Raw genomic sequence first — 27,328 nt, forward strand, 5'->3', positions numbered from 1 at the left:
AGATAACATGTAATGCTGCCCCAAATCAATAATTGAAGAAATTAATGCAGGTATGTAAAAGGCCTGTTCCAGAAGGTATACATCATTTGTTACCAATAACAAAGAAGATGAATGAACATTGAGAGTATTTATTACCCTGATTTATAATGTGCAGATTGAAACTGAAATGATTTATAAATACAAAAGCATATTAGGAAAAATATCCCCTTTTTTACTATGTAATAGTTACCACCATGTCATTTTACACAAATGCATTTTAAATTCAAACCATCTCTTTTTATTTATTTATTTTTTCAAATCATCTCTTTTAAACGCAATCTTTCATTACCGTCTCTTGTTCTTCTTTTGTTCAGCCATTTGTTCCAACAGTTCTTGTCTATATTTTTCTTTCCTTCTCTGAATAACTTCTCGATCTTCACCTCCTTGAAAGTGGTAAGAAAAAAATGCAGTCTTGACTCTTGAGTACATATGCAACTAGGGACTCAAATTTTTAAAAATGTCATTTTTAATTGCTAGATCAAAGAGTAATTGCTGTATAACCTGGAAAGATAGAAAGGAAAATCATATTTATCATACAAAGTTATCATTTAGCCCTGGCTGGTGTGGCTCAGTGGATCAAGCGCCAGCCTGCAAACCAAAAGGTCACTGGTTTGATTCCCAGTCAGGCACATGCCTGGGTTGCAGGTCAGGTCCCCAGTGGGGGGCACATGAGAGGCAATCACACATTGATGTTTCTCTCCCTCTCTTTCTCCCTCCCTTCCCCTCTCTAAAATAAATAAATAAAATCTTTAAAAAAAAAACTCACAAAGGTTTTTTAAAAAGTTATCATTTAATCAACAATTAATTTCATAATGAATCTCTACTATGTATCAAAGACACATTAATTCTTCCTTTTAGTAAAAAATCTTAAATAAGAGAATACTCTAATCCTCATCCTTATTGTTCCAATAATTGGGATAATACCTCCACTAATATCTCCCACAAGTCCCTTAAATTGAACAAGTGTGTCCAAATTGAACACCTCAGAAGCAACTGCCTCTCTCTGTTCTCTGTTAATGGCCTGATAATCAGACCTCAAAACCTTACTATAACTTTGACTGCTCATCCTCTCACTCACTCCATATGAGGGCCTTCTTTCCTGTTCTTATGGTCATTAACCTTAGACAGGACCTCTCCATATTTCACCAGGATAGCAGTAACAACCTCCTAACTAGTCTCTCAAGCTTCCCTCTCCCTACTTCAGTCCATCCGGCACACTAATATAAGACTAACTGTCTTAAAATACAACACTAATCACCCTGGCGTCCTACTCAAAACACTTGAATGGCTACCCTGATTCTACCAAAAAAGCAAACAAACAAACAAAAAAACCCTATAAAATTCTCACCTCTCACCCTGGTATCACTTACGTAAAAATCCAGTTGTGCAAACATTTTGGATCCACCAAAGATGATGATGATGATGATTATGTAAGCTAATGACACAAAATCACCTCTTAATCAAGATATAAATTATCAAAGCACTATAAAAATCACAGGACATCGAAAATGCAACTAAACCAGCAAGGCCTCTACTACCTTAATTATTAGTCTCCCAATTAATAATTAAGCGGACACACAGCATCTGAGCCTGTCCATTAAGCATAGGTGTCAGTCAGAGTGGAGTTCTCATACGGAGAAACATGAATTACATTAAGGTTAATAATAATGCTTTATCGAGTAGCTCTATCCATTCTGCTTGTGATCATGATGGAGTAACAAGCACAGAACTTAACCTCCCACCATAAAAATAAATTAAATAAATAAATAAATAATCTATCTACACAAAATACATGAAATAACTTTTTCAGACACTGGACAAAAGGTAGCAGAGGCCTATATACCTGAGAGAAGAAAAATAAATGAGGTGAGCCCTTTACGTACCCCGCTTTTGCCTGAATGCAAGTTCCAGACTGTGGGTACAGGGAAGGAGAACCCAAACCAAGCTGGGAAACTGAGCTAAATTAAGCAGATAAAAATCAAAATTCAGGAAGGCTAACATGGCCAGAAGTTTAGGGCAAAGATCCAAAGAGAACCATATCAAGAGCTTTAGAAATCCACAGACAGGTTCCCTCCAATTTTCCTGTGCACTGGTGCGCACATGCACAGAGTGAAATCCCATGAGGCTGGGCAGAAACACTATGGAGGACACGTTAACTAACAATTCTCAGCCCTCAAAGTGGAGAAAAATGTAAGCTCCAACCAGCTAGAATGGAGTTCTTGGGGATCCCCTAGGGTCTTCAAAGAAGACCCCAGAAAGGTCACTGCATAGTAGTAGGGCTGAACTACCTCTGGAAGAAAGGCTACTCTAAATTAAAAAGCCCATTAGATTGCTGAGGTTACAAGGATCCAGTTAAACTGAATTTCAAAGCATATAAAAACCAATCCAGAAATGGGACAATCCAAGTTTTCACCTGTATCAGAGTATTAGTAAATGGGCAGCTGCCTTACAAGCAGATAAAAAAATAGCTGAAATATTAATGTATTCTTAAAGGGTCTATGTGGGTTGCAAGATGATGTAGATTCCTGAAGTCCAGACACAAGAGGACTCTGCCCTCAGCACCACCCTCCCACAGAATGCTCACAAGAGAGACCAGGCATGGGGCAACACAGGAGACCCGAAAAAACCCTTCCATGGCAAAAACAAAATCAAAAACAGAAACAGAAACAAAAGAAAAACACCACTGCTTGTTTTCCAGACTCTTCTTCCATACAAAGCAGTAACTGTTGAAAGTTATTTGAAAGGCAGAAAACCTGCTCAGGCCCAGCATTCTACACTACATGCAAAGACCTGTTAAATGAGGGGAAGGGCAGAAAATTCTCACACAAGACCCTCCACAGACGTAAAGGAGAGTTTTGCTACCACCCTGAGGAGGGGTAGGAACACCGAGAAAGACTCATCTCTGGGAACCAGATGCACAGGGCCAGCCTTGCACCAATGGAACGGCCAACACGAATCCACTCTGAGGAAGGAGAGAAGTGTGGAAAGAGACACCCTCTCTGTCGGGGGCATTGAGGCCCTGCTGAAAACTGAGGAAGGTACAGGAACACAGAAAAGCCCTTTAGCACTCCAGGCCTCTCACTAAGAATACGGTAGTCAGAGAATTTACCATTTCTCTCAGCAACTGGTACAAAGAACAGTTAAAAATCATTAAGGATGTATAAGGTATGAACATTACTATAAAGCACTACACTCAACACACACACATTGCACATTCTTTCCAGTACACACTAAACATGCACCAAAGTAGACTATATTCTGAGTCATTAAGAAAATTCAAATTTGAAATAATTGAAATTATTTTCTTGGACCACAGGGGAATTAAACAAGCAGTCAAGAACAAAAAGCAGAAAAATCTCCAAATATTTGGAAATTTTAAAATATACTTCTACCTAAACCATGATTTGGTTAAAAACCACACAATGTATTATTTTTGCTCTGGCAGTCAATGGCCGTAATTTTTTAAATAAAGCAAAGGGCTCTAAATGAAGTCACTGGGGCAAAATTACAGCAAGACAAATCTCAGCTCAACTGAAGTGAGAACACTGTAACATTCAGAGCCACCGAAAGGTGGAGTGTGCTGCCGAGGACAAGAGTAAATTCCCGATGGGTATATACAAGTGTAGGCTGGAAAAAATTACATATAACCGTGAGATAGTCACTGGATTAAATGACTTGAATTACTTGTTTCAAACATCAGTTATTATCTCACCGAATATTCATCCATAATTCCTAGATGGCGTTAATGAAAGGTTCATGCTGTTCATCTTAAAAACTTTTTTTTACTTTTTATCCTCATCTGAGGACATGCTTATTGACTTTAGAGAGAGGGGAAGGAAGGGAGAGGGAGAGAGAGAGAGAAACACTGATCAGTTGCCTCTCCTATGTGCCCTAACTGGGGACCTAACCCACTACCTACAGGTATGTGAAATATGAAATTAAAAGCTTATTACTAAAATTAATATTTCACTCACCATCTGTAGAAAACGCCACTACTAAATAAAAGCTATTTCACTTCAAAATTGTTATACAGAGTTATATAATACATGTTAAATGCTTAGCATACTGCCAATTATAAAGCAAGCACTAGACAAATGTTTTGTATTAGCGGTATTAGTCACAACTGTGACTTCTCACTGAAGACCGTTTATAGAACAGTCTACAAGTCTAACAGACTGGAAACTCGCACATACCAAAGAGCATCCCCGCAAAGGGACTGCAGATCTCCCGGACAGATCTGGACGTTCCATTGTGTCGAGCACTAGAACAAAAATGAAAAGAATTAAAACCCAGGTAATTTTCAGGAAGCAAAAATTAGAGTAAAATGTAGGAATGAGTTATTTACCATTTAAAGTACTATAGAACTCTAACTAATAGTTACATATTTTTAAAGTTAGGGTAAAACCGTGGCATTTTATATATTTATATAGTGGGATCTCAATGTATTCAGGCTCTATAAATACATAACCTTTTTCTTCAGCCTGCTTCACTGGCTCTGTTGATTCCCAATAAAGCCTTTTTTTTTTTTTTTTAAATAAGAACAGTTACCTCAGTAAAGAAAATGAGTATCAGTACATATAAATCTTAAAAAAAAAAAAGGAAAAAGGTGATTCCTATACATATACCTGGAAAAGAAGTCCCATCCCTAAAAGACTCCTTCCTAGAAAGGCAAATCCCTCATTAACTAGATCCAAAAGGCAAATTCTCTTATCTCAAGAAATTTTACGAATTACTCTTCTTCAAAGAAAATACACTATTTCTGACATATGACAGTATTATCTTCATTATACACTATAGATTCAGAAGCACTCATCCTTATGTGTGATATAAGAAAGCCACCAGAATAATAAAAAGCTATAATAGAAAGAGAACATAATATAAAATGCATATAATTTCCTTTCTTTTCAACATGCCTGAATTATGTATGACAACCCATCTTACAATGTAAGCATAAAAGTTATCAACTCAATAAGCTGAAAATCAAAAACAGAGTTTTGAAAGGAAAACTCATTCCAGGAACATTTTCAATTTATTTCCAGTTAAGTTACACCCCCGTAACTCCAAGATATTTTAATTTGATTTTTAGTCCATTAAATTATATATTTATTTCTCCTTTCATTACTTCAAACAAATTAATACACTTTAAAATGATAGGGACTTATTCAGAACATCTTGGCACAGCTTATGATCAAAATTTGCTCTTTAAAAGAATGCTGTAAAGTACTGAACATTTTCATTGAATGCAACTCTCCCCTTCCAAACCCTTTTTCCTTTTAATTCCTTTCTTACTGCTAAGGACAGCTGTTCAGATCCTGTATCTTTCTACTCTCCAGTAAGCCAGTTTTAGCACATGCTGTTTCACAGTGTGTGTAATGACTGAAGGGCAGAATTTGTGTTACATACCATACCTTGTACTTCCAGCAGATGAAATTCGTATGTTTGACTGGTCTGTGACATCGCCACCATACGCCATAGGAGGCACATTCCCTTGTCTGTTCCCGTACATCCTTAAAAATACATTAGCTTATAGAGCTTGTTCCACATACAGTGGACCTTCTTATATGTCTTTGGTGTTTTTGCATTTGATGTTGGAAATATTAAAGGGAACAAAGTGTTATAATGAAGTTTTACTGTAAATACATTCTAAAATTAATTTGAATGAGATTTGATTCAAGTATGATCTGCTGGTTAGTAAGAGATACTAAGAGTTTATATTTAGTCATCTTTAAAACAAAAAGAGGTCATTATAAATTATTTCAATATAACTTCTAGAAATTTCTAACTTGAAAACTACACATACATTATATACTTTTCTATCATTCCTTTCTTCAAAGAGTATTTATTGAGCACCTACTACATGCCAAGGTCAATTCTAGGCACAGGGTATATGGACATGGTCCCTGCCCTCATGAAGATTATAGTCAAATTTCAATATGAGATCATTTTCTTAATCAAAACTCATAGATACTGGGAATTATTTCATTGTATATACATACAAAACTTTTTAACTTAAAAATATAGCAGCAGACTTACAGTTTAATTGTATCAAATGTAGCAAGTCATAACATTTGCTAACAATGTAAATCACATGAAAGAATAAATATTAGCCATAGGTGTACAGAAAACATCATAAACTGATGCATGGCTAGAAAATGATTAGTTTACTTACTCGGTCATAACAACAAAAAAATTAGAATTTTTTAATTTCCTTCTTAATCCTTTTCAGAAAATAATTTTTTTCAATGTGCTTTCCAATTAGTCTTTTTTCCATTTGGCAAACATTGATTTCTTTAGCTTAAGTTCTCATACCAGAAAAACATGACTATTTACACCAACATTTATCAGCATCCATGAAAATTATCATTTCTTAAGTCATTTCTTTACATGGCTGTTAAACTACATTGTCTCTCAAGAGGAATATTAGAAAAAAATACAGCTGTTAAAGTGTTGTTCAATATTTTAGGTGAATTTCATTATCACATTAAGAAAAACGGCAATTTTCAGAAGAAAAGGAGCGTCTCACTATCCACAGAGCCAGCAATTCTTCGTTTGTTTCCATCACACAAGCCACTGTCAGTATCATCTGCGGGAAAAAAACTTTACAGCATTGTAACCTTACTAATGTAGGACCTGGCATGACATAAATGCCTCCCACTTTTTATCCATATCTAAACAACAGAACCCTCCACAAGCCCTTTCAAAAAAGAATTTCAAAGTTATTTCAATTTATCAAAACAGGGCTGGTTTTATATCTAAAGACTAGGTGCCTGAATCTCTTTTAAACTGACACAGTTTAGAGTTATTCTCTACTTCTACCAACTTGAAGAACAGGTAAATATAAATTCAAATTCAAGTTTGTAATTAACAACACCAGGCAACCAGATGTAGTTACACTGGATCTATACAAATACACACATGCAGAAAAGAGTTAACAGAGCAGGCCCGTACCAAAGTGCCAAAAGCATCTACACAAAAACATGTTTTACGGGTTCTTCAGTATAAAGCAAACACCATAAGAACAACAGGTAATTTTCAAAGTTCACTCTAAATTAAGGAAAGTTAAGGAATGATTTTATTTATGTATAAGGTCAAGTTTTCAATAAAGAGAACTTACTAAGTTCTATAGTACAATCACAAAGACTTCCTAACGAATAGTCTATGTGAAAGAGAGTTGAAAGTGGGCCCTTTCATTAAAGAAAAAAATTTATTAACAAAATTATAAGTCTCCCTGTCTCAGATAATTACAATAAAGTCAAAACTAGAGAAACACTGAGTCCAAAATAAAGCAGAGATATATATTTTACTAAAAAGGATAAAATAAAATCTTAAGGCATCCTATTTGATTTTATGAAATGACTGGTATAACTTTAAATTACTAACTTGAGACCTAAAAAAAAAACCAAACTAGAAGGGAACCTAACAAGCTGTAAAGCCAAATTATAGTTTGTAATGTTAGCCACCTTATTATCTATTAAAATAACTGTATAATTATAATGAAATTGCCTTCATTTATTGAAGTTTCTTTTATATTTCTAATACATTCAGCATGTAATCACTTTTAATTATCCCTGTTAGTTCACTTTTACAGCTTTTATGGTGGTCCTACAATTTATTTTAGAAAACATTATGGAGGTACATGAAGTCCTCTCTGTAGATGGGAACTGGTGAGAGCCAGCATGGTTTGACCACCATCTCTCTCTTGAAACAACTGAGGAGTGAATGACAGGAGATAATCTCTAGAAGTAATGAACTCAATAGTCTAAACACAGCCTGATGCTGGTCAAAGTGCAGGAGTTCGGTTTAGGTCCAGTTTGTCCCCAGGAAGTCCTTCCGATTTAGCTGTAGCTTTAGAACCAGTACCAGATTAACACCATCCCTGTGACCCAGACTAACTAAATTTTCTATGACTCTAAATCCATAGGTTCACTTACCATACCTCAATCCACTGGGTTTTGTCAGCAAGGGACAGACCTCACAAAAGAAAAAATTTGCTTAAGACATAGCAAATCAGATTTGCATGAGGGAATAACTGTAAAAGTTTCACCATCCTACTATCAAAAAAATAAAAACTATCAATGCCCAAAGAAACCAAGTATAGGCTAGAGGCCAAGTTTACTCTAAAAATTAACAGGCTGCTTATCTTATTTAAAAATTACTCTCTTACAGAAAAAAAGTGAATTGTTTGAAACCACATGTATTTCCAGCTAACCAACTTACATGTGAATAAACGACTAAATGATCATGAATTCACTTCATCTGTTTTCCTTAATAAACCACAGAATCAAACAAGCTACTTCAGAAAAAAATTTACTTTGTTTATGCTATCAAGAAAAACATATAATAAAAATAAAATATTTACCATCTGTTGGTCCTAAATTGATACAGTTCATATGGAGGAAGAACCAAATGTCTCCTTACTTAAAAGAAATCACCTAATTTATTGTAAAGGTTACACCACCTTGTTTTCACATCAATAATTTCTCTAATGTTAGAGTTCCTAAGTCTGCTATTAGAAGTCCTCTAGACCACAAAAGTTAAAAGAAAAATACAGAACTATTAACTGTTTTTTCTCATTGTTTTCTCTTCTTTCCTAATTTTTATATTTACCTTAAATGTTTTAAAGCTTTTATTGATTTTTAGAGCGAGGGGAAGGGAGGGAGAAAGAGAGTGAAAGAAACAGTGATGTGAGTCCTGGCTGGTGTGGTTCAGTGGACTGAGTGCTGGCCTGTGAACCAAAGGGTCACAGGTTCAATTTCCAGTCAGGGTTGCTGGCCAGGACCCCAGTAGGAGCCATGCGAGATGCAACCACATATTGATTTTTTTCCCTTCCTTTCCCTCTCTAAAAGTAAATACATAAAATCTTTTTAAAATTTTTTAAAAAAAGAAATATCAATGTGAAAGAGAAATATCAATCAGTTGCTTCTTGTATGTGCTCCAACTGGGAACGGAACTCAAAACCCAGGCATGTGCCCTGAGAATCAAATCAGGAACGAAGCCCAACCAACCAACTGAGTCATACTGGTCAGGACAATTTTTATATTTACTGTAATTCCATAACAGTATTTTTCTAATATCAACCCAATCTTTAAAGTGAGAGAAATAATTAATATTAAAATGGTCCATCAAAAGATAAATGAAAATTAACTATTATAAGGAAAAAAGTTATAACAAATTAAGCAACTCATGTTCGAATAAGACATTTCTCATCATTTATGTCTTCATATTAAACATGTGCACTTCTTAGAATGTCCTACACTAAAAACTATGTGAGTAACATACAGACTCTAATTTCAGATGTAGTGTTATCTCAGATTTCTAAAAATTACTTAAGATTACAAACTAGCAAATATCAAGAGTTAAAAAAACGTGCTAACTGCATTAATCACATAAAAACTAAAAAAAAAAGGTCAGCATTTTTTAATGCTGAAAATGTCCTTTACTTATTAACATTGGTTTTGAAGTTAACCGTAAGATGGTAACATATTAACTTCTATAACTCAAGTTAATAAATAATAAAGACTAGGATGACTATATTTAAAAAGTGCCTATAAACTCCTAAGTATGATAAGAAACACTACTACTTTCAACTTTAGAGAGCCCCTAAAACATTATAAAATTTATTTAAGTTGGTAAATACGTACACATAAATAATATATTCACACAGAATACAACTGTCAAGGAGAGTGCTAACCATCTTGCTAACTACCAAAAACAACGCCAGAGATTAATGATTAGTTTAGAAAAGTAAAATCAAGCAGGAGCCTAAAGCAATGTCTCTCTATGGTCTGTTGGCCATTTCAGAACTTAGGAAATGTAATGGTCAATTCATTAGAAAGAAACATCTGGGCAAAAAAAAAAAGTAGTAAAAGCATTTCTGGGCTTTAGCTTCCTTTATGTGTTTAAAGTGGGGAAATGTATCATTAATAAAGACATTATTATATACAAAAATGTTTATAGGGTAATTAGAAAAGAACTGAGACCAAAAATTAAAAATTAAAATTAAAAATCACAACTAGAATTTATCACATACTGAATTTTAGAAAAAAAAAATAGAGAAGAGAAACTTAGAATGAAGGAAAACTAATTTTGTATTTCTCACAACCCTTTATAATTATTCTTGTCAGGAACTTCTGGGTAAGATTACAGTATATTAAAAATTAGTGGTTAGAGCAAGACATTATATGCAGTTACACATTCCTTTTGTTTCAAAAACCTCACAAACAAGTCATTTTCCTGTCAACCACTCTGCCTGTGAAATTGAAACTACTGAACGATCAATGTGATTTTTTTTTTGCTAGAAATAAGAAATCCACAAACCTAAAATGTAGATATTCAATTTTAACCTTAATTGCCATGAAGATATATGTGAAAAACCTTACATTTAGAGATACATGCATTAACAAAATGGAAATAACATATAATAAAAATTTTCATTTTTAAGAAATTTTTTTTAAAACTTTGGAATGTGTAACAAACTATTCTCACTCATTTTCATGATTAAACTAATCTGGAAATACTACTTGGAGAAGATAATATAGAAAGAATTCATTTCATTTATGGGATACATAAGAAAATAAAATAGTGCTCAAATAATTAGTTGAAATTCATTTGTTAGTTCAGGTATAAAATTATTACAGGGTATAATTACAAAGAGAATAGATTAAAATATGTTTAAAAGCAAAGGAACAACCTCATAATAAGTTTCTTAAAATTCCAAACTTAAGAAGTATGCATTATATTACACTCTAAAGGTAAACAAACACAGTAAGGAAAAAAAAGTTCCCGTGTACAAAGAAGGCAGCACCGAGAGTCGGAGATTACCTGTAGTCCCCAACGGAGAGCTTTTTACGTTAGGCAGCCTTTGACTACCTTCTGATATAAACATTTTCAAATATAACACAACAAAAGATTTGGAGCATTTTCTAAAGTACAAACAATTCGATTCAAATCAGATAATTACAATTGGCATTGCAAAAGTCTAATCCTTCACTCAAATTACTTAAATCAGAATAAGTATTTAAAAAATTGGGTGAGTAGAACATAATAGCTATGGAATAAAGAGAACACAAAAAACTGTACATGCTTTGCATTATTATCAATAATTAGAATACTGAATGTGCAGCATTACATCTCAGAAAATTTCCTAAAATATTTATAAAAGTAATCTAAGGAGGGAAGAGGGGGGACATCTGTAATGATGTCAACAATAAAAAAAAAAATCTATTTGGACAAATAACTGAAACAAGTCCCATTTAACTGCTCCAAATTTAGACTTAACCCTTTCAACATTAGTAAGTCAATGACAAATTTGGGACCCAGCCATATTTCTATCTCCAAATCAAAAGTCAAGTTAAAGTACAGCAAGTTTTATGTATTAAGACAAATGACTAAACAAAAATAAGAAATTAACAAGTAGCATTACAAAAACAATCATCCAAAAAAACTGAGAAGCATGTGAAAATCTGATCAAAACAAATTAGTGCCATTTCACTTAAATGAATGTTCAATAAGGAATTTGAAAACAAAGAAAGATATTGATAAACGGGTTTAGAACATATTTAGAGAATAGGAATACTAAAGGAATACACTGTATTTCATCTATTTTAAGGTGTTCTTTTTTTCCCCACATCCTAATATCTAAAACTAGCCATCGACCTGGTTTTAGGTCGAGTTACTGCAGAGAGGAGTTACTGTCCCCTGCCAGTCACCTAGGGGCGCTATGAGTGTGAGACCACTCAAATTCTCCCAAGGTTTTTTTTTTTTTTGGACAATACGGGCAACAGGAATTTGGACTGCAAACCTGAATCAGTACTGGCTGACCACTCAGTTCGCAAGGAAGTTATGTTTTACTCCCTCTGCTCAGTGCCAAAAACTTGAGACATGGAAGTGTTTCTTTTCTGTCCATTTCTGTGAACAAATTTACTTCCCTTTTAATTTCACATAGAGGCTGTAGCTTTTTCAGTGTTCACGCTTTATGACAGGGTCCTTTTCTCCCCATCCTGGGTGTTTTCTTTGTTCCCCCAGGGGCGCATTAAATAATGGTATAACTTAAAGCTGACAGAACTTTAGAATTAAATATTTAAATCAAACGGAACTGCCTCTCCCTGACATAATGAAAAGAGTAACAACGATAATACTAAGCAAGTAGAGAAAATAAAAATGAAGTTGTAAATACCTGTCACTTGTATATACTCTCAAAGGTCTTCTATCAAAATCACTTTCATATCTAAACCTCTCGTCCATTTCTTCACTTACTTCAGGATCTTCGTCTGGTCTATGATAGCATCTATCCAAGACACGACGCTCATGAAACCTGTCAAATCTTCTATCTGGAATGTCCACCTTGCTGGCATACCTTTGATGTTTTTTATTGGAAATGTCCACTTCTTCATTCCTTTTTTTAATGATTCTTCTATTCCTTAATTCAATTTCATCATCAAGGTGTCGGTATCTGTCCTCCTCTAGTCGTCTTTGGTTTAAAAGCTCTTCATATGCCTCTGAAGGAGTTAAGACGTCTCTCCTGGGACCCTCTGAATTTTGGTAAGATGTTTGTATTTGTGAAGGTAAATCAGGTTTAACCTGACTAATAGGTTTTTTATTTCTTTGACTTTTATGCTGGTCAATTAAAAAAGAAAAAACAAAGAAAGAAACAGATCTTAATGAGATGCTATTTCTTAAAAGGTAATTAAACCCTCAAATGATGCTTAGTCTATTTATCATCTCAACTCTAAGACTCAATCACCCATAAGAGATACCTTATCTTTAAAACAAATTAACTTCAGGAAATTTATCATTTAATAACACTTAATATTTATCAAATATACAGGCAACAGTAATATGGGTAAGTAGCTATAAAAAGAGAAAATAAACTAAATGCCAATTCCTATCCCAGGAGATATTAAACATACTTTAGGAGTTAAATATTGCTTCAATATATTTCAAATAAAATTCTTTCTCAACAAAAAGAAAGGAGATGGTAAACTTTTTTGGCCCCAGTAATATCCACCATCCTTAAATTGGGAAAAAATATTACATAACTAGAAACTGTTGATATAAAAAACACTTAAAATAGACAAAAATAACTTAAAACCAATCTCTAAAATTAAAATGAAGTTAAAAAGTATGGCAAGTTCTTTAACATGAGACAAAACCATTTACAAAACTAAATATTTAAACATCCTATGTTTAGTACAATTCGGCTTATTTTTTTTAAATAACACATTAACAACCAATTGGTATGTCTAACATAAAAATATTTCAAGTAAGTACAAAATATTCATCTTGTAGTGTTAAAGATTTACTTTAAAAGCAATACCTACCTCAGTACTCTTTTCTATCTGTCTGAACTTTTCAGTGGATTCTTCCTTACCCCTGAGAAATTGATTGTATTCTTTGTTGCGTTCAAGTTTCAATCTTTCCTTGAAATAGACCAAAAGGCAATGTTAACTTCAATTTCAGGAAAAAGTACCTTCATGTTAAATCAGACACACAAATCAGAGATCTTGCCTACAATCAAGTTTTACTAATAATTTCAAGGACAGTAATAGTTGCAATGCACAGGAGAAGCAGGAAGTTATAGATCATCAATGCAATTCCCCTTTCTTGTCATGTTAAAACATGCATTACGACACATTTAGGTCCAGATTAACATGAGGTCTCTAATAAAAGGGAGCTGCTTCAGTTGCGAAACATCTCCATTTCACAGTCCACTAGTTCCATAGCTGAGACTACATTTTCCAAGGAGCCATGCCCCATAGATCCATGGATTCTAGCTTTGTTTATCAACAGCAATCCTAGACAATCCAGGTGCACTATGTCAAAAGCATCATAAATAAATCTTTCCCACTACTAAACACATAATGTGTTCACTAGGAAGTCTGTCATTAGCATGTTCTCAAGGAGATCTGACCAGGTAACTTTCCTTCTCAGGGCAATCTCCTGTCCCCACCCTTCACCCCCTCCCTAAAGACCTGCTGCCAACCATTCTTCCCCAGGCTAAAGAAGGATCCTCCTGGTTGTATGGATGTATGTATGTATGTATGTATGTATGTATGTATGTATCATCCATCCATCCAGCCTCATTTGAGGACATGCTTATTGATTTTAAAGAGAGGGGAAGGGAAAGGGAGAGAGAGGGAGAAAAACATCAATGGGGGAGAGAAACATCAATAGGTTGCCTCTCCTACACACCCAGAATGAGGACCTAACCTGCGACCTACGAATGTGCCCTGACTGGGACTCAAACCTGAGACCCTTTGATTTAAGAGACAATGCTCCAACCAACTGAGCCACACTGGCCAAGGACAGATCTTTGTTGTATTTTAAAGGTTAATTATAGTCAGTAAAATAGCATAATGTGAAACTTCTTTTGAAACCTCTGAAGAGTATGTACATGTATTTGTGAAGCGACAGAAATAGACTTCCCAATCTCCCCACACCCTCACCCTACATAAAAGCTCAGTATCCTCTCCTCTCATCTACCGTGTTACAGAGCATAAACTTCATAGCTCAGGAACTAGTGCTGGATATTCAACTGATCGACATATTAAAGAAATATATCACATTACATGATTACAAAAGTAATGTTCAAAATATTTAAACAGTACAGTTAGAGACTCTACAGACTTTTGGAAAATACATACACTTCAAGTATAGAAACTGATATAATCTGTTTGAATTTAAATCAGGAATATGTTCTTTCACAATTTTGGTTCCTCATAAAACTGCTACCCAGAGTAACTACTCCTACCCACCTACCTTGGCAGATAACCTGTCACCAATAGGAAGAGAAACTCCCAGAGTAGATGGATCTGTTTCACTCGTGGATAGAAAATTTTTCTGTATATATACACATTAAAAAGACATATTACCTAATTGCCTTTATAAAATGTTTCATAAACTACCTTTAAGTTCGATATTCTAAGCTATTACATTATGCAGAGAAAAGGAATGAAATGGAGATGAAGACAAATTACAAATATACAGAGATCATATTAGAAAAAAAGAGAATTTTCCTCCAATCAACAACTCTCTGAAGAGGAGAATCAGGTCTTAATTTTCATTTGTAATACATATATAACCATTGATTCGAGATGATTTTATAAAGCATGAGACAAAAAAGAAACTTTCTTAATTCATATTCCTCTTCTAAGCACATATCCTTCATTCTCAATGCCCTACTATTCTTTTGTTACGGAAAATTTAAACTTCCTCACAAATATCCTATGCATGCTGCATTAATGTTCGTTTCCTGCAATTATGAGCAGATACCTACTAAAACACCTGAAGATACAAACTATAAAGACTGTTTCTTTATGTGCCCCCCACTTCTGATCAGTGAACATTTAGGTGATGCAGTGTAGTAGAGAGAGCATTGGACTAGAAGGCAAAAGAGCTGGGCTCCAGGAGTGGCCACAGCACGTCTCAGTCGTGCCACACTGAGCAAGCCACTTAACCTCCCTGACCCAGACCTCCTTCTTCTGTAAAATGGGGTGGTATCTGCTCTGCCTACTGAGGCTGGTTTAAGGATCCAGGAAGATAAAAAATGTAATATCTCTTTGAATAATTATAAAGCAAACACAAGGAATTAGTAAAAAATTTACACAATCCCCAACTTTCTGGTACTGCTGCTTAGTAGTATATAATCTGGAATAAATTAATTTAATTTCTCTGCCTCAGTTTCTTTGTCTGTAAAACATGGGTGTCATTTACATGAGGTTATGAGGATTAAAAAATCAATAGTTATTAACCTGTCTAGCTCCATGACTCTCATTTATTCATTAAACAAGCAGTTATTGACCATCTAATAGTTTTCAGTTTTTTAAGGTGGTTAGGAAACAAAGAATATATGTTCCCTATACTCAAGAGATTTACAAACATTCAATCAGGGAAACAAACATGTAAACAAACTACCAAATGATGTACTAACAGCTTCAATAAAGTTATTTTCAAAACATTACAGAAACAGATTAATAAAACTAAATTAATGTTTCAATAAATCTAAATTTATGAATAATTTAATCTGTGCTATAAAAACTAATTTGAAAGTTGGTAGAACTCTAAATTTACTTATCAAGGGAAATAATATGACAGTTACCATATATACCAAATAATATGACAGTCCCTACATACTAAAGTACACTATAAACTTAATCATTTTGTAGAGTTATACAAAAAGACACATTCGAGTTCTAACCCTAGGAAGAGAGAGAGCACATGTATCACTCCTTTACTGAGCAATTCCCCACTCTCAATCCAGGTCCAGGATGTCTGAAATTTTTCATAAAATGAGTAACACAAACAATAAGGGCAATAGAGTAAGTGTTGCAAAAAGCTGAATTTTCTCTCATTCACTCATTTATTCAATAAATACTGAGTGTCTACAATATCCCAAACTGTTTGATATACTTGGGATTCATCAGTAAAGAGAATAGATAAAATTCCTGCCTTGCTGAAGCTTACCTGCAAGCAGGGGAAACTGACAAAAAGGAATAAACATAATGGTACATTAGAAGGGGATAAGTGCTATAACATAGTAAGAAAATAAAAAGAACTGGCTACAGGTAGTCCCAGTTTCTAGGAAACAGGAGTGGGAAAAACAGAAATCTGGCATTCCCTTGTAGACATGTTCAACCCAAAACACCTGAATTTACACATCTGTACTCCTTGATGTCTTCCCCTTTCACAAAGGCAATTTTCCTATGCCTCCCACCACTGTTCTTTTTTAAAATCATACACCCACAAAGAAATGTAAGAGCTACAAGTGAACATGGCAGCCATCAGAGGAAAACCCAACCCAATAAGGAGGGGAGCAGGAAGGATAATGAGGTATGAGGCCAGGAAGGCGGGCTGGAACGTGAAAGCCCTCAAGTGCCATCCTACAGGATTCTGAGTTTTTATCCTGAAGACAGTGAAAAGACACTGAAGTATTTAAATCAGTAAAGGGCAGGATCATTCTGGAAAGGAGAATAGAGAATGGATGAAGAATTAATGGGAGAGATCAGGTAAAAATCTGTAGTACTGATTTAGGACAATAAGATGAGTCTCCAACATGCAGAACCAACTGTTGTAAAGCAGCTACCAAGCTCCTCACAGGCTGCTTCAGGAGGTAAATGTTTCACCACTGCCTTTCACACACCAAGTAAAAACATCCAACTGACTTCTACTGGATCCTGTCCTCTCTATCATTACATCATTACTTCTTACTAATCCCAGAAAGAATCCAACTCAGTCAGGCTGGTAAACCTAATATGCCTCATTCATACAAAACTAAGGTCTACCCCACAAATTCTCCTTTACTCGATATTTGCTATCTGAAAAGCTTCCTCTCCTCGATCAATTCGCCCTCTAACATCCAATTCTACCTATCCTATACTGTCTTACAAAATAACACCGTGAGGACTTTCCTAATCGTCCTGCCCTTCTTGTTGGAGTTGTCACTTTCTGAATTGCATGAATGCTTTCTCTACAGGTAGATTCCAAGTCCCTTAAAGACAGGATGCACACCTAATTTTTCATGGTGTTTAAAAAGTGTTGGTTGAATGATGAATGAATGTGTGTGATTCTTTTTAAAAAGTTTTATAAAATCATAATTATAAAATTATAAAACTTTGTTTCCCAATATAAATTTACAGATGCAATCCACATGTTTGGATGCAGAAATATCAAGTGATCCAAATCCTGACAACATGTAGTCCAAAAACACCTTAGAATACTTAAATATCCTATTATTTTATTAATCTTAATGTGATTATAGTATAATTTGAAGAACAAAGCTGGCATGATGAAAACAAATGGATTTACAACAGATATGGAATATTTCTAAAGGATAGCATAAGAAAGCAACAAAAACAAATGCAAAGCATCAAAAAGAATGCTTAACTGAATTTAAAAAAAAATTATAATGTCATCTTGCTAAATGCAACAATACAAAATGGTACCATTCGAAACTCTCAAAATCACGATAAAGCTATTTTTCTCATAAGAGAACAGCAATATCGAAGGTGCCAATGACTGCAAGCAGCTAGATCTAAAAAAAAAAATCTAAAGGAGAACATTTTGCAGGCAACCCTACCTTTCTCTTTGCTTCTGTAATACCCTAAAGGGAAACAAACCATTGATAAAATATATTCAAAGTCCTTTCTCATCATGTACAAATCAGAATAAAAGAGAACTTAGAAATTTGGAACAAATGTTATAAAGTAGTTAAAAAAATAAAGAATATCTTAGGATGATTACAAACATCATGCTTGTTTAAAATAATTTTATAACCTAAAATGTAAATTGCATTTTAAAACTTAAAATAAATCTTTCATTTAGCTATTACATAATTTAACAAAATACACTTAAGAGTTCTGCTTAAGTATACAGATTAAATCATAAAGACTTTTTGATTAAATATGTTAAATAAAGTTTTATAAACTTAGCTCATAAGAAAATAATTAGCAACTACAACTCCATGTGTTATTTTAATACATGGATGGGGGAGTAGAGGAGTAGGAAATCCTAACTGGGCTATCTTAAACCATAATTTTATGGAAAACATAAACAACCAGAATTTATGATTTCATTTAAAATTAGAAACCACTGCCCTACTCCAAAAACCCAAGAGTCTGCTATTCCATGGCACCAGTTTTCAGCACCATGTTTTTCTCTGTCAATGTCATATATTTACTCAACTTTCTCTGCAATATCCTATTGCTGATGCCACTGAAAACCAAAACTTAACGCATATAACTAAATCTTAGGAAAACAAATTTAGGAGATGACTTCTGAAGCATAAGACTCAACTAATTTACAGAACTCTACCTGAGTAAGATAGCGTCTGTAATCTTGCCGCAATTCTTCTTTTAGTTTATGTTTCTTCCGTTCATAGTCTTCCCCAAGTGGTAAACTCAATCCATAATCAAGTCCTAGAAAGAAAACAACTTCTTAAAGTAATGTAGCTCATTTTCAAACCAATCTCAATTTCAATACAATCTCCTGTAACAAAGCACAGTAGGAAGGAACACAGTCATGTTCATTCTGAAGACTAGGATCAGGATAAACTTTTTATTTAAAACGTTTCAACAGTTAATATATCCATATATTGGAAAATATCACTCCCACCCATGAACCCCAGCTACCCAGCTCTCCTGCCCAGAACAACCAACATTCCTGTTTCTTTTCACTCCTTCCAAAGACTTTTTATGCATCTATAAATAAATACTTTTCATTATCGTGTGTGTGTGTTCTTGTGTGTTTCATATTTACTCCTTCCCCCTTTAGATAACGCTTCTGCACTGCTTGGTATCTTGCTTTATCAAGACAGCAAAATTAAAGCAAAGAAAAGCTTTATTTCAGTTAATTCCACTGATAATTCTACAAAAATACCTGCAACAATTTTAATGTCTGTTTTCAGTCTGAAAATTAATACCATTATTTTTAACCAATAAGAACATCTTTGCTGTAACATGTTTGAGAAAAACTAGGACCACACATAGCTCGGACTGAAATTTCCAAAAACTTTCAAAGTTAAGCCACCAATTCTGATTTCACATAAATGGATATTATTACTGTGCAAAATTTTTATATTATATAAAATTTATCACTTTAATTACTTTAAACATACAATTCAGTTTCATTAAGTTCATTCAAAACGTTATGCAACCATCACCTATGTCATTTTTAATTTTTTTATATTTTATGCTATTAGAGTTATCCCAATTTTCCCCCTTTGTGCTCCCCCAATCACTCACAACTCCCTCCAGCAATCCCCCCTCCTTTGTTCATGTCCATAGGTCATGCATATAAGTTCTTTAGTTACTCCATGTCCTATACTTGCTCTTAACATCCCCCTGCCTATTCTGTAACTACCAATTTGTACTTCTTAATCCCTGATCCTTTTTCCCCATCCCCCAGACCCCAGTCCCCAATCACCACAGTCCCGATGTTCTCCATATCTGTGATTCTATTTTTGTTCTGCTTGTTTGCTTAGTTTGTTTTTTAGATTCAACTATTGATAGTTATATATTTATTGACATTTTAATGTTCATAGTTTTGATCTTCTTTTTCTTAAGTAAGTCCCTTGAACATTTCATATAATAGGTTGGTGATCATGAATTCCTTTAGTTTTTTCTTGCCTGAGAAGCACTTTATCTGCCCTTCAATTATAACTGGTAGCTTTGTTGGGCAAAGCAGTCTAGGTCATAGGTTCTTGCTTTACATCACTTTGAATACTTCTTGCCAGTCCCTTCTAGCCTGCAAAGCTTCTTTTGAGAAATCAGCTGACAGTCTAATGGGAACTCCTTTGTAGGTAACTGTCTGCTTTTCTCTTGCTGCTTTTAGATTCTCTCTTTATCTTTAACCTTTAGCATTTTAATTATGATGTGTCTTGGTGTGGGCCTCTTTGCATCAATCTTGTTTGAGACTCTCTGTGCTTCCTGGATTTGCATGTCTATTTCCTTCACCAAATTAGGGCAGTTTTCTTTCATTATTTTTGCAAATAGGTTTCCAGTTTCTTGCTCTTTCTCTTCTCCTTCTGGAACCCTTATGATGTGTATGTTGGAACACTTGAAATTGTCCCAGAGGCTGCTTATACTATCCTTGTTTTTTGGATTTTTTCTTCTTGCCATTCTGATTGGATATCTTTTGGTTCCTTATGTTCCAAATCATGGATTTCATTCTCAGCTTCATCCACTCTGCTGATGATTCCCTATAAATTGTTCTTTATTTCAATTAGTGTTCATTATTTCAAATAATCCTTCATTTCTGACTGGATCATTTTTACACTGTTGAAGTACTTACTCACTGTGTTCCTTGAACATCCTTATAACCAGTGTTTTCAATTCTGCACCTGATAGATTGCTTTTTTTCCCCCATTTTGTTTAGTTCTTTTTCTGGAGTTTTGTTCTGTTCTTTCATTTGGGCCATGTTTGTCTCCTCATTTTCCCAGCCTCCCTGTGTTTGTTTCTATGTATTAGGTAGACTTGGTCTGATTCTGTGTCTTGGTAGCATGGCCTTATGTAGTAGGTGTCCTGTAGGACAGTGGCACAGCATCCTGCATGCCCCAGCCCCCAAGCTGGGTACTGGAGGTGCACCCTCTGTGTTGACTGAGTACTCCCACCCCTTGTAACTAAGTCTTAATTGCTGTCAACAGGTCAATAGGAGGGATTTACCCAAGCCAGACAGCTAGTAGGACTGGCTGTGACCACAGGCCACCAATCTCCTCCCTCCGTGGCTGGTGGAGTTGGTTGGGTTTTGGTGATCCAATGTGGTCTGTAACCATCCACTGGTTGCACAGGCTCTGTGGTTTTCCAGGTGGTACAAGCCAGTGTCGGCCACCACCTGCATTCTGTCTGGTGCCTCCTTGGCGTAAGCTATAAAGCGATCTGCAGATGGCTGCTGCTGGTGCCGGGCATGGGGCCACTCAGAGAGAGGTACAGATGCTTGACGTAGCTGATACTGTTTGAGATTTAGGAAAGTCTGAAGCCTGTGTCGAGCCTAGCCATTCTTATGGAAAAGCCACTGTTACCAGCTTGGGGGGCTGGTACTTTGGATGGGGTGGAGCCTTAGTTAATCATCAGGATGGGGCTAACTGTGTGATTCAGAATGATAAGCGTCTCAGATATGGTGCCACCACACTGGGCTCTGTCATGGGGAAGGCTCAGAGAAGAACAGTGGCTGCTGTCTGCAGTTCTGTCCTGGAGAAAGCTGTGCCCCAGCTCTCACCCTGGTGCCAGACACTTCAGTTCCTCCCCATATGCCACTAGTGCCCCAAAGGTGCTTCGCCAGTGCTGGAGGCCAGTGGGAATGTCTGAGTAAGTCTATGTGCAGGGCCCTCCAAAAAGAGACACCTGAGAATCCCACAGTCTTCCGCCAACCCAACTGCCCCATGGATTTTACAGCCAGAAGTTATGGGGACTTATCTTCCTGGCAATGGAACCCTGGGCTGAGTGGTCTGGTATGGGGCTGGGTTCCCTCACTCCCAAGATATCCCTTCAATTTATATCCACCACATGTGGGTATGGGACCAGCCTATTCTGTGTCTCCGTATCTCTGTTCCTCCTACCCGTCTGGATGAATGTGGTTTCTTTAATTCCTTAGTTGTCAGAGTTCCATACAGCTCAATTTTCTGACAGTTCTGAGTGATATTTGTTCTGTAGTTCAGCTGTAATTTTGCCGTGGTTGTGCCAGGAGGCAGGCCGCATTTACCCACACCTCCATCTTGGCTGGAAGTCCCCTCACCACTATCCATTTCATCATCCCAAACAAAAACTCTGTAAAAGGATAATTTTTTTAAGAAAAACTTCAATTTTCAGCAGTGTTTCCTTACACAGAGTTCAAAAGTAAAATTACATTTTGGGGTGATGACATGAGTGATAGCTGCACAACTTATAAATACACTAAAAACCACTAAATTGCACAATTTAAATGGGTAAACTTTGTGCTATGCCATAGACACCTCAATAAAGCTATTATAATCACATTACATGCTTTTCAAATATTTTAAATAATAATAAAATACTATGTCAGGAAGCACAGATATCAGATAAGTATTTGATTCCTGAAGCCCTTCTACCTTTTTTTGTCCTACTATGTAATACTAGAGTATAAAAAGTTATCTTTTCTAAACAAAATAAAAATTTTCCTTGGAGAGTCAGCTACAATATACTTTATCAATATAGATAAAGTAATTGACTGCAATATGAACTGATAAGGGTATCACCACTTTTTTTTTTTTTTTTGCCTAGTCTTCACAGCGCAGCTAAATGATGGGAGCTTAGCATGAATGTGTCATATCACTGCTTTATTACATCACAGAAGTATTTTAGGGGCAAAAAGGCCAAAGTGGTGTAAATGTAAGTGAATGTCTACTGATTTTTCTGCAATACTATATTCCACTTTCCACTATAAACACTCTGGAATTCTTTTTATAGACATTTCTGGCCTCCTTAAATCCTGTTGAATGAGGGTATAACAGAGGATTCCTGAGGACACCTCTCACTCAGGCTCCCAGCTCTCCTTCCAAAAGAAATCTAAAGCATTCCATATGCTTAGAATTTTAACTCATTTTAGAAAGGCATTCTTCCCTCACAAAGGAATCTAAATTTTATTTTTAAAAATTCAGAATTTAAGCTTAAAGAGAGAACATTTTAATTCTTACTTTGAGAATGGAGTACCACAAAGAAATTATAAAATCCACTAAAGCCTAGTCCATGCTTTATTCAATTTTATAATGCCTGGCACACAACTTGTACCCAGAAATGTTCACTGAATTAAGGTGTGAATGAATATTTGAATGAATGTCTAAGTATGAGGAAGGCATGAGAGAAAGGAAGAACACACTATCCTAAGTACCTCATTTTTGCTTTTAGTCTGATAACGTAGAGACAGGAAGCATAATAACTAGTAACCAGTTCCCTAGTCTAGTTACGCAGTCACAAAGGATGCACTATTGTGTCAAAGAGAAGAAAAAAAAACATGCAGCAATGATGATGCCTCCCAACATGCTCAGCTTTCCTCTCAGGGAACAAGTAATTTAGTTTCCAGATACTGTCATACCAAACCATAACCAAAGAATTAGTATGGCTGCAGTATTAACTTCTTTAAAATTCCAATATAGTCATCAATCATTAAAATGGTCTTTCACCAAACAGCATTTTGTATCCATCATGCATATTTCTTTGATTTATAAATAAAAGTCCACCATTTCTATTCAACAATTAACACACTTTCTCTTGCTCACTCGCTCTCATGTACACACACAAACTCTATTCAGATTTTTCAATTAATTTTTAATTAGTTATACTTACTGCTATAATTTCCACAAATAATAAAGGCAATAACATTTTAAAAGTTACAAAGTTCTCAGTATGTGTTATATTCCACATGTAGTCCACCTGTCACATGTAAGATGTGAGAAAGGAAAGAGTTACCAGGGTTCCAAGAATATCTTTTTTTTCTGACAAGACAAAGCTCTTTCACAATAGTCTACTAGGAATATCTTAAAACCAATTTAGCACACTTAATGACATACCTAAAGAACCCCTGGTCTGTTGACTGTTTGGTGGTATGTTTTCCTTAGCCATGGAGATTAATATTTTGCTGTTTTCAGAAAGTTTCTCTGATGACTTTCCCTAAAAGAAATATAATATTTACAAAAGCAAAAGGGAAAAAAAACTACAAAATAGAAAATTCATCTCAGTACTTTTATTAAACAACTTGACAAAATTACATGGTATATCATAGAAGAAATTTAAGTTTGAGGAATTAACCAAAGCATTTTAATACTATAATAAATGTTCTAATATTTAGCTCATTCACTTATCAACAGGCACTTGAGTTCTTGCCAGGCACTGTCCCTGGCACTGGAAACATGAGTGAAAAAAATTGTAATAATCTGTGACATCATGTAGCTTACAAACTACTGTGAAGACAAACAAAAACCATAATACATACTGACACTATGGCATTATGTAGAGAGCGGTAGGGAGGGACTCTGGAAAAAACAGAGCAGGGTATGGAGGCCCAAAAATGATGGGGGACACACTGCAAGGCCTCCTTGAGCAAGTGATACTTGAACTAAGACCTCCAGGTTATCTGTGTACTATTTAGTATTAGAAATTATAATAAAGCTGTATTAAACACTGTAAGCCAGTCCTAAGTACTGGAGAGGGGTTAAGAGCCTGGACTGTAGAGCTGAACGCATGGAGGCTCAGACCCTGAATCGACCATTGTGTATACCTGGACAAATCACTTAACCCCATTCAGCCTCACTTTCCTAATCTGAAAAAAAAAAAATTCCATCTACTTCATAGGGATATTATCATTAAATGAGATAATACACGTACAGTCTTTTGCACAATTCTTTGTACGTGGCAGATATTTTGGCAGAAAGACAACCTAAAATGGCAGTTAGGAGAACAAGCACAGGATTCAATTTGCCAGGGATCAAAGCCCTGTTCTGCCAACTATCGCTTTCGTCACATCACTTAACTTCGTCATGCCACAGTTTACTCACTTGTAAAATGGTAACAACAACAGTACTTACCTCAGACTCACGTGAAATATCCATGTAACCTCATAAGACTTGGCCTCATCCATATTTTACACACAATAAATGTTAACTATGTAAGTTCCTATATAATTAGGGTGCCCATAGTATTTATCATCTCAACCAAGATGCCTTTGTCCAGGACAAATGCTAAACCAGAAGATACACTGGAACAACAGGTAAACCAGCACTGTCTTGGACAAACCAGTACATGTGGTTACCCTCCTTACAATGGACCATATGGCACAGATTAATCCACATCCTCTATCTTATTACATGTACTGAGCCCATGAGAAAAGGTACCACATCTGTCTAGATCAGTGCTGTAGTGTCAGAGCCTAGCACAGTACCTAGCAGAGTCTTAATAAGTATTTGCTAAAATTTGTTGAATCACTTTCAACAAAAATAAGAGAGTTTAAGAAAACTTTTTCTGAACTGCTTTCAGAAACATTTTAACAAATTTATATTCAGCAAAGTATACAAAATAAACACTATCAATATACTATCCTAATAAATTCACTTTTGTAGGCTTCAAAAAATATTAAGACAATGATTCATTAAAAGTTTAGTATTTTAGTGAAAATACTGAATTTAATGAAAATTTTCATTAAAATACTGAACTTTTCCACAAAGAATGAAAAGTTGCTTTTATATCTAATCTGCTTCTATTCTGAAAGTTCCTTGTACTAGAGGTAGTATCTTAATCATTTTATGAAGCACATACAATATTAACTAAAACTCTAATAAGGGAGAGGAGAAACTGTGAAATATAAAACTCCACAAACAAAACACTGCATTTAAATCACTGAAACCTTGTCCAGAATCAGCATAGCCACGCTACAGTATGAAAGTGAAGAGTCAACTCAGAGGATGCTTGCATTTACACAGGGTTAACCTTCAAAAATAATTTTAATGAAAGAGGTTGGAAGAAAATGTTAACCTTACCTTCATTTCCATGTAAGGCGGATCGCTTTCCAATTCTGCTTTGTCTTTGGCCAGTTTGGCTTTGCACTCTTCAATAAATTTATCCAAATTATCAGCCATTTTGCAGATACTTAAAAACAAAAAAACAAAAAAACCCACTGCAATGAGCACAGCCACAACTACTGGAGTACTTGAGGGCTAATTATTAACACGCAGGCTTAGTCTACATTTAGTATTCAATCTCACTTATCAAATTGAGAACTTCAAACAAGCCTGACCGAAATATGCCTGCCTCCTTTCTCTCACAACTCCCCCAAAACACCTCCAATATACTTTAAAATATCAGAATATAAATAAAAAACAGCCACCACCACCATCCCCACCACATATTATCCAAAAATAAAACTCTGAACCTTACTTTTTTTAAGTTTTTTTTTTTAACTATTTGGAGGTAATTTTGAACTTGCATAAAAGTTGCAACAATAAGAATGGTGCGAAGAACAACTATACTTTTTATCTATTGTTAAGAGTTTGCATTACTTTTTTCTTGTGGTGTTCACACAAGTTCTCTCTTCACACACACAATTTTTTTCCAAAATTAGTCAGAGGGTAAATTACATATATCATGGTCCTTTATCCCTATATGTTTCAAAGTATGTTAAGAATTAGGTTATTCTCACCCTGGCCAGGTGTCTCAATTGGTTGGCTCAATTGGTTTGCTGCATGCACCAAACTGTTGTGGGTTCAATCCCCAGTCAGGGCACATACCTAGGTTGCAAATTCAATCCCAGTCGGAGTGCATACAGGAGGCAACCAATCAATTTTTCTCTCTCTCTCATTCTACTCCCCCCAAACCCTTCTTCTCTCTCTAAAATCAATAAGCATATTCTTGGGTAAGGATAAAAAATTATTTAAAAAAAAAAGAATTACGTTATTCTCTTATATAACCTCAATGCAATTATCAACTTCAGCAACACTAATTTTTTTTAATCTATTGCCCATGTTCCAATGTTGTCATCTGACCTAACAGTGTCCTTTACAACATATATTTCTCTCTCCAGCTCAGGATCCATTCTAAGTTAGGTATTGCATTTCATTGTTAAGTCTCTTTAGCCTTCTTGAATTTGAAACATTTCCATACTTTCTTTTGTCTTTTATAACACTGATATTTTTTAACACAGCCTACCCAACAGTCCTCCTTTGAGGTTTGCCTGATGTTTCTTCATGGTTAAATTCAGGTTATGCATCCTCAGGAGAAATACTTCTTAGATGGCGATGTGTCTGTCCTTCTCAAAGTGTCAACAATTAGTGATACACGATGTCCATGTGCCC

General features: G+C 35.2%; 1 protein-coding gene and 1 pseudogene across 11 annotated transcripts in view; one reads left to right on the top strand and one right to left on the bottom strand.

Annotated features, from left to right (window-relative positions):
• The window catches only part of CSPP1 (centrosome and spindle pole associated protein 1), a 91,194-nt gene that overhangs the window by 52,602 nt on the left and 11,264 nt on the right, over positions 1-27,328 (bottom strand). For 6 of the 11 annotated variants that reach the window (XR_008427461.1, XM_045204861.3, XM_045204860.2 and 3 more), the window contains 10 exons: positions 26,018-26,126; positions 24,056-24,155; positions 18,847-18,950; positions 18,113-18,136; positions 14,797-14,877; positions 13,359-13,457; positions 12,215-12,654; positions 5,448-5,546; positions 4,233-4,300; positions 329-422 (listed from right to left, as the gene is read on the bottom strand). Coding sequence is in view for 10 of the 11 variants with exons in the window: in XM_053929371.2 (XP_053785346.1) it covers positions 329-422; positions 4,233-4,300; positions 5,448-5,546; positions 12,215-12,654; positions 13,359-13,457; positions 14,797-14,877; positions 18,113-18,136; positions 18,847-18,950; positions 24,056-24,155; positions 26,018-26,126 (1,218 nt within the window). In the remaining variant the exon portion in view is untranslated. Of the gene's footprint in view, positions 1-328; positions 423-4,232; positions 4,301-5,447; positions 5,547-12,214; positions 12,655-13,358; positions 13,458-14,796; positions 14,878-18,112; positions 18,137-18,846; positions 18,951-24,055; positions 24,156-26,017; positions 26,127-27,328 lie in introns of those variants that run through there. The other 5 variants (XM_053929372.1, XM_053929370.1, XM_053929369.1 and 2 more) reach the window with 4 other exon arrangements.
• LOC112315815 (small nucleolar RNA SNORA2/SNORA34 family) lies at positions 9,795-9,883 on the top strand (annotated as a pseudogene).

Source organism: Desmodus rotundus, chromosome 8, assembly GCF_022682495.2.
Source record: "Desmodus rotundus isolate HL8 chromosome 8, HLdesRot8A.1, whole genome shotgun sequence".
Classification (NCBI taxonomy): Eukaryota; Metazoa; Chordata; class Mammalia; order Chiroptera; family Phyllostomidae; genus Desmodus; species Desmodus rotundus.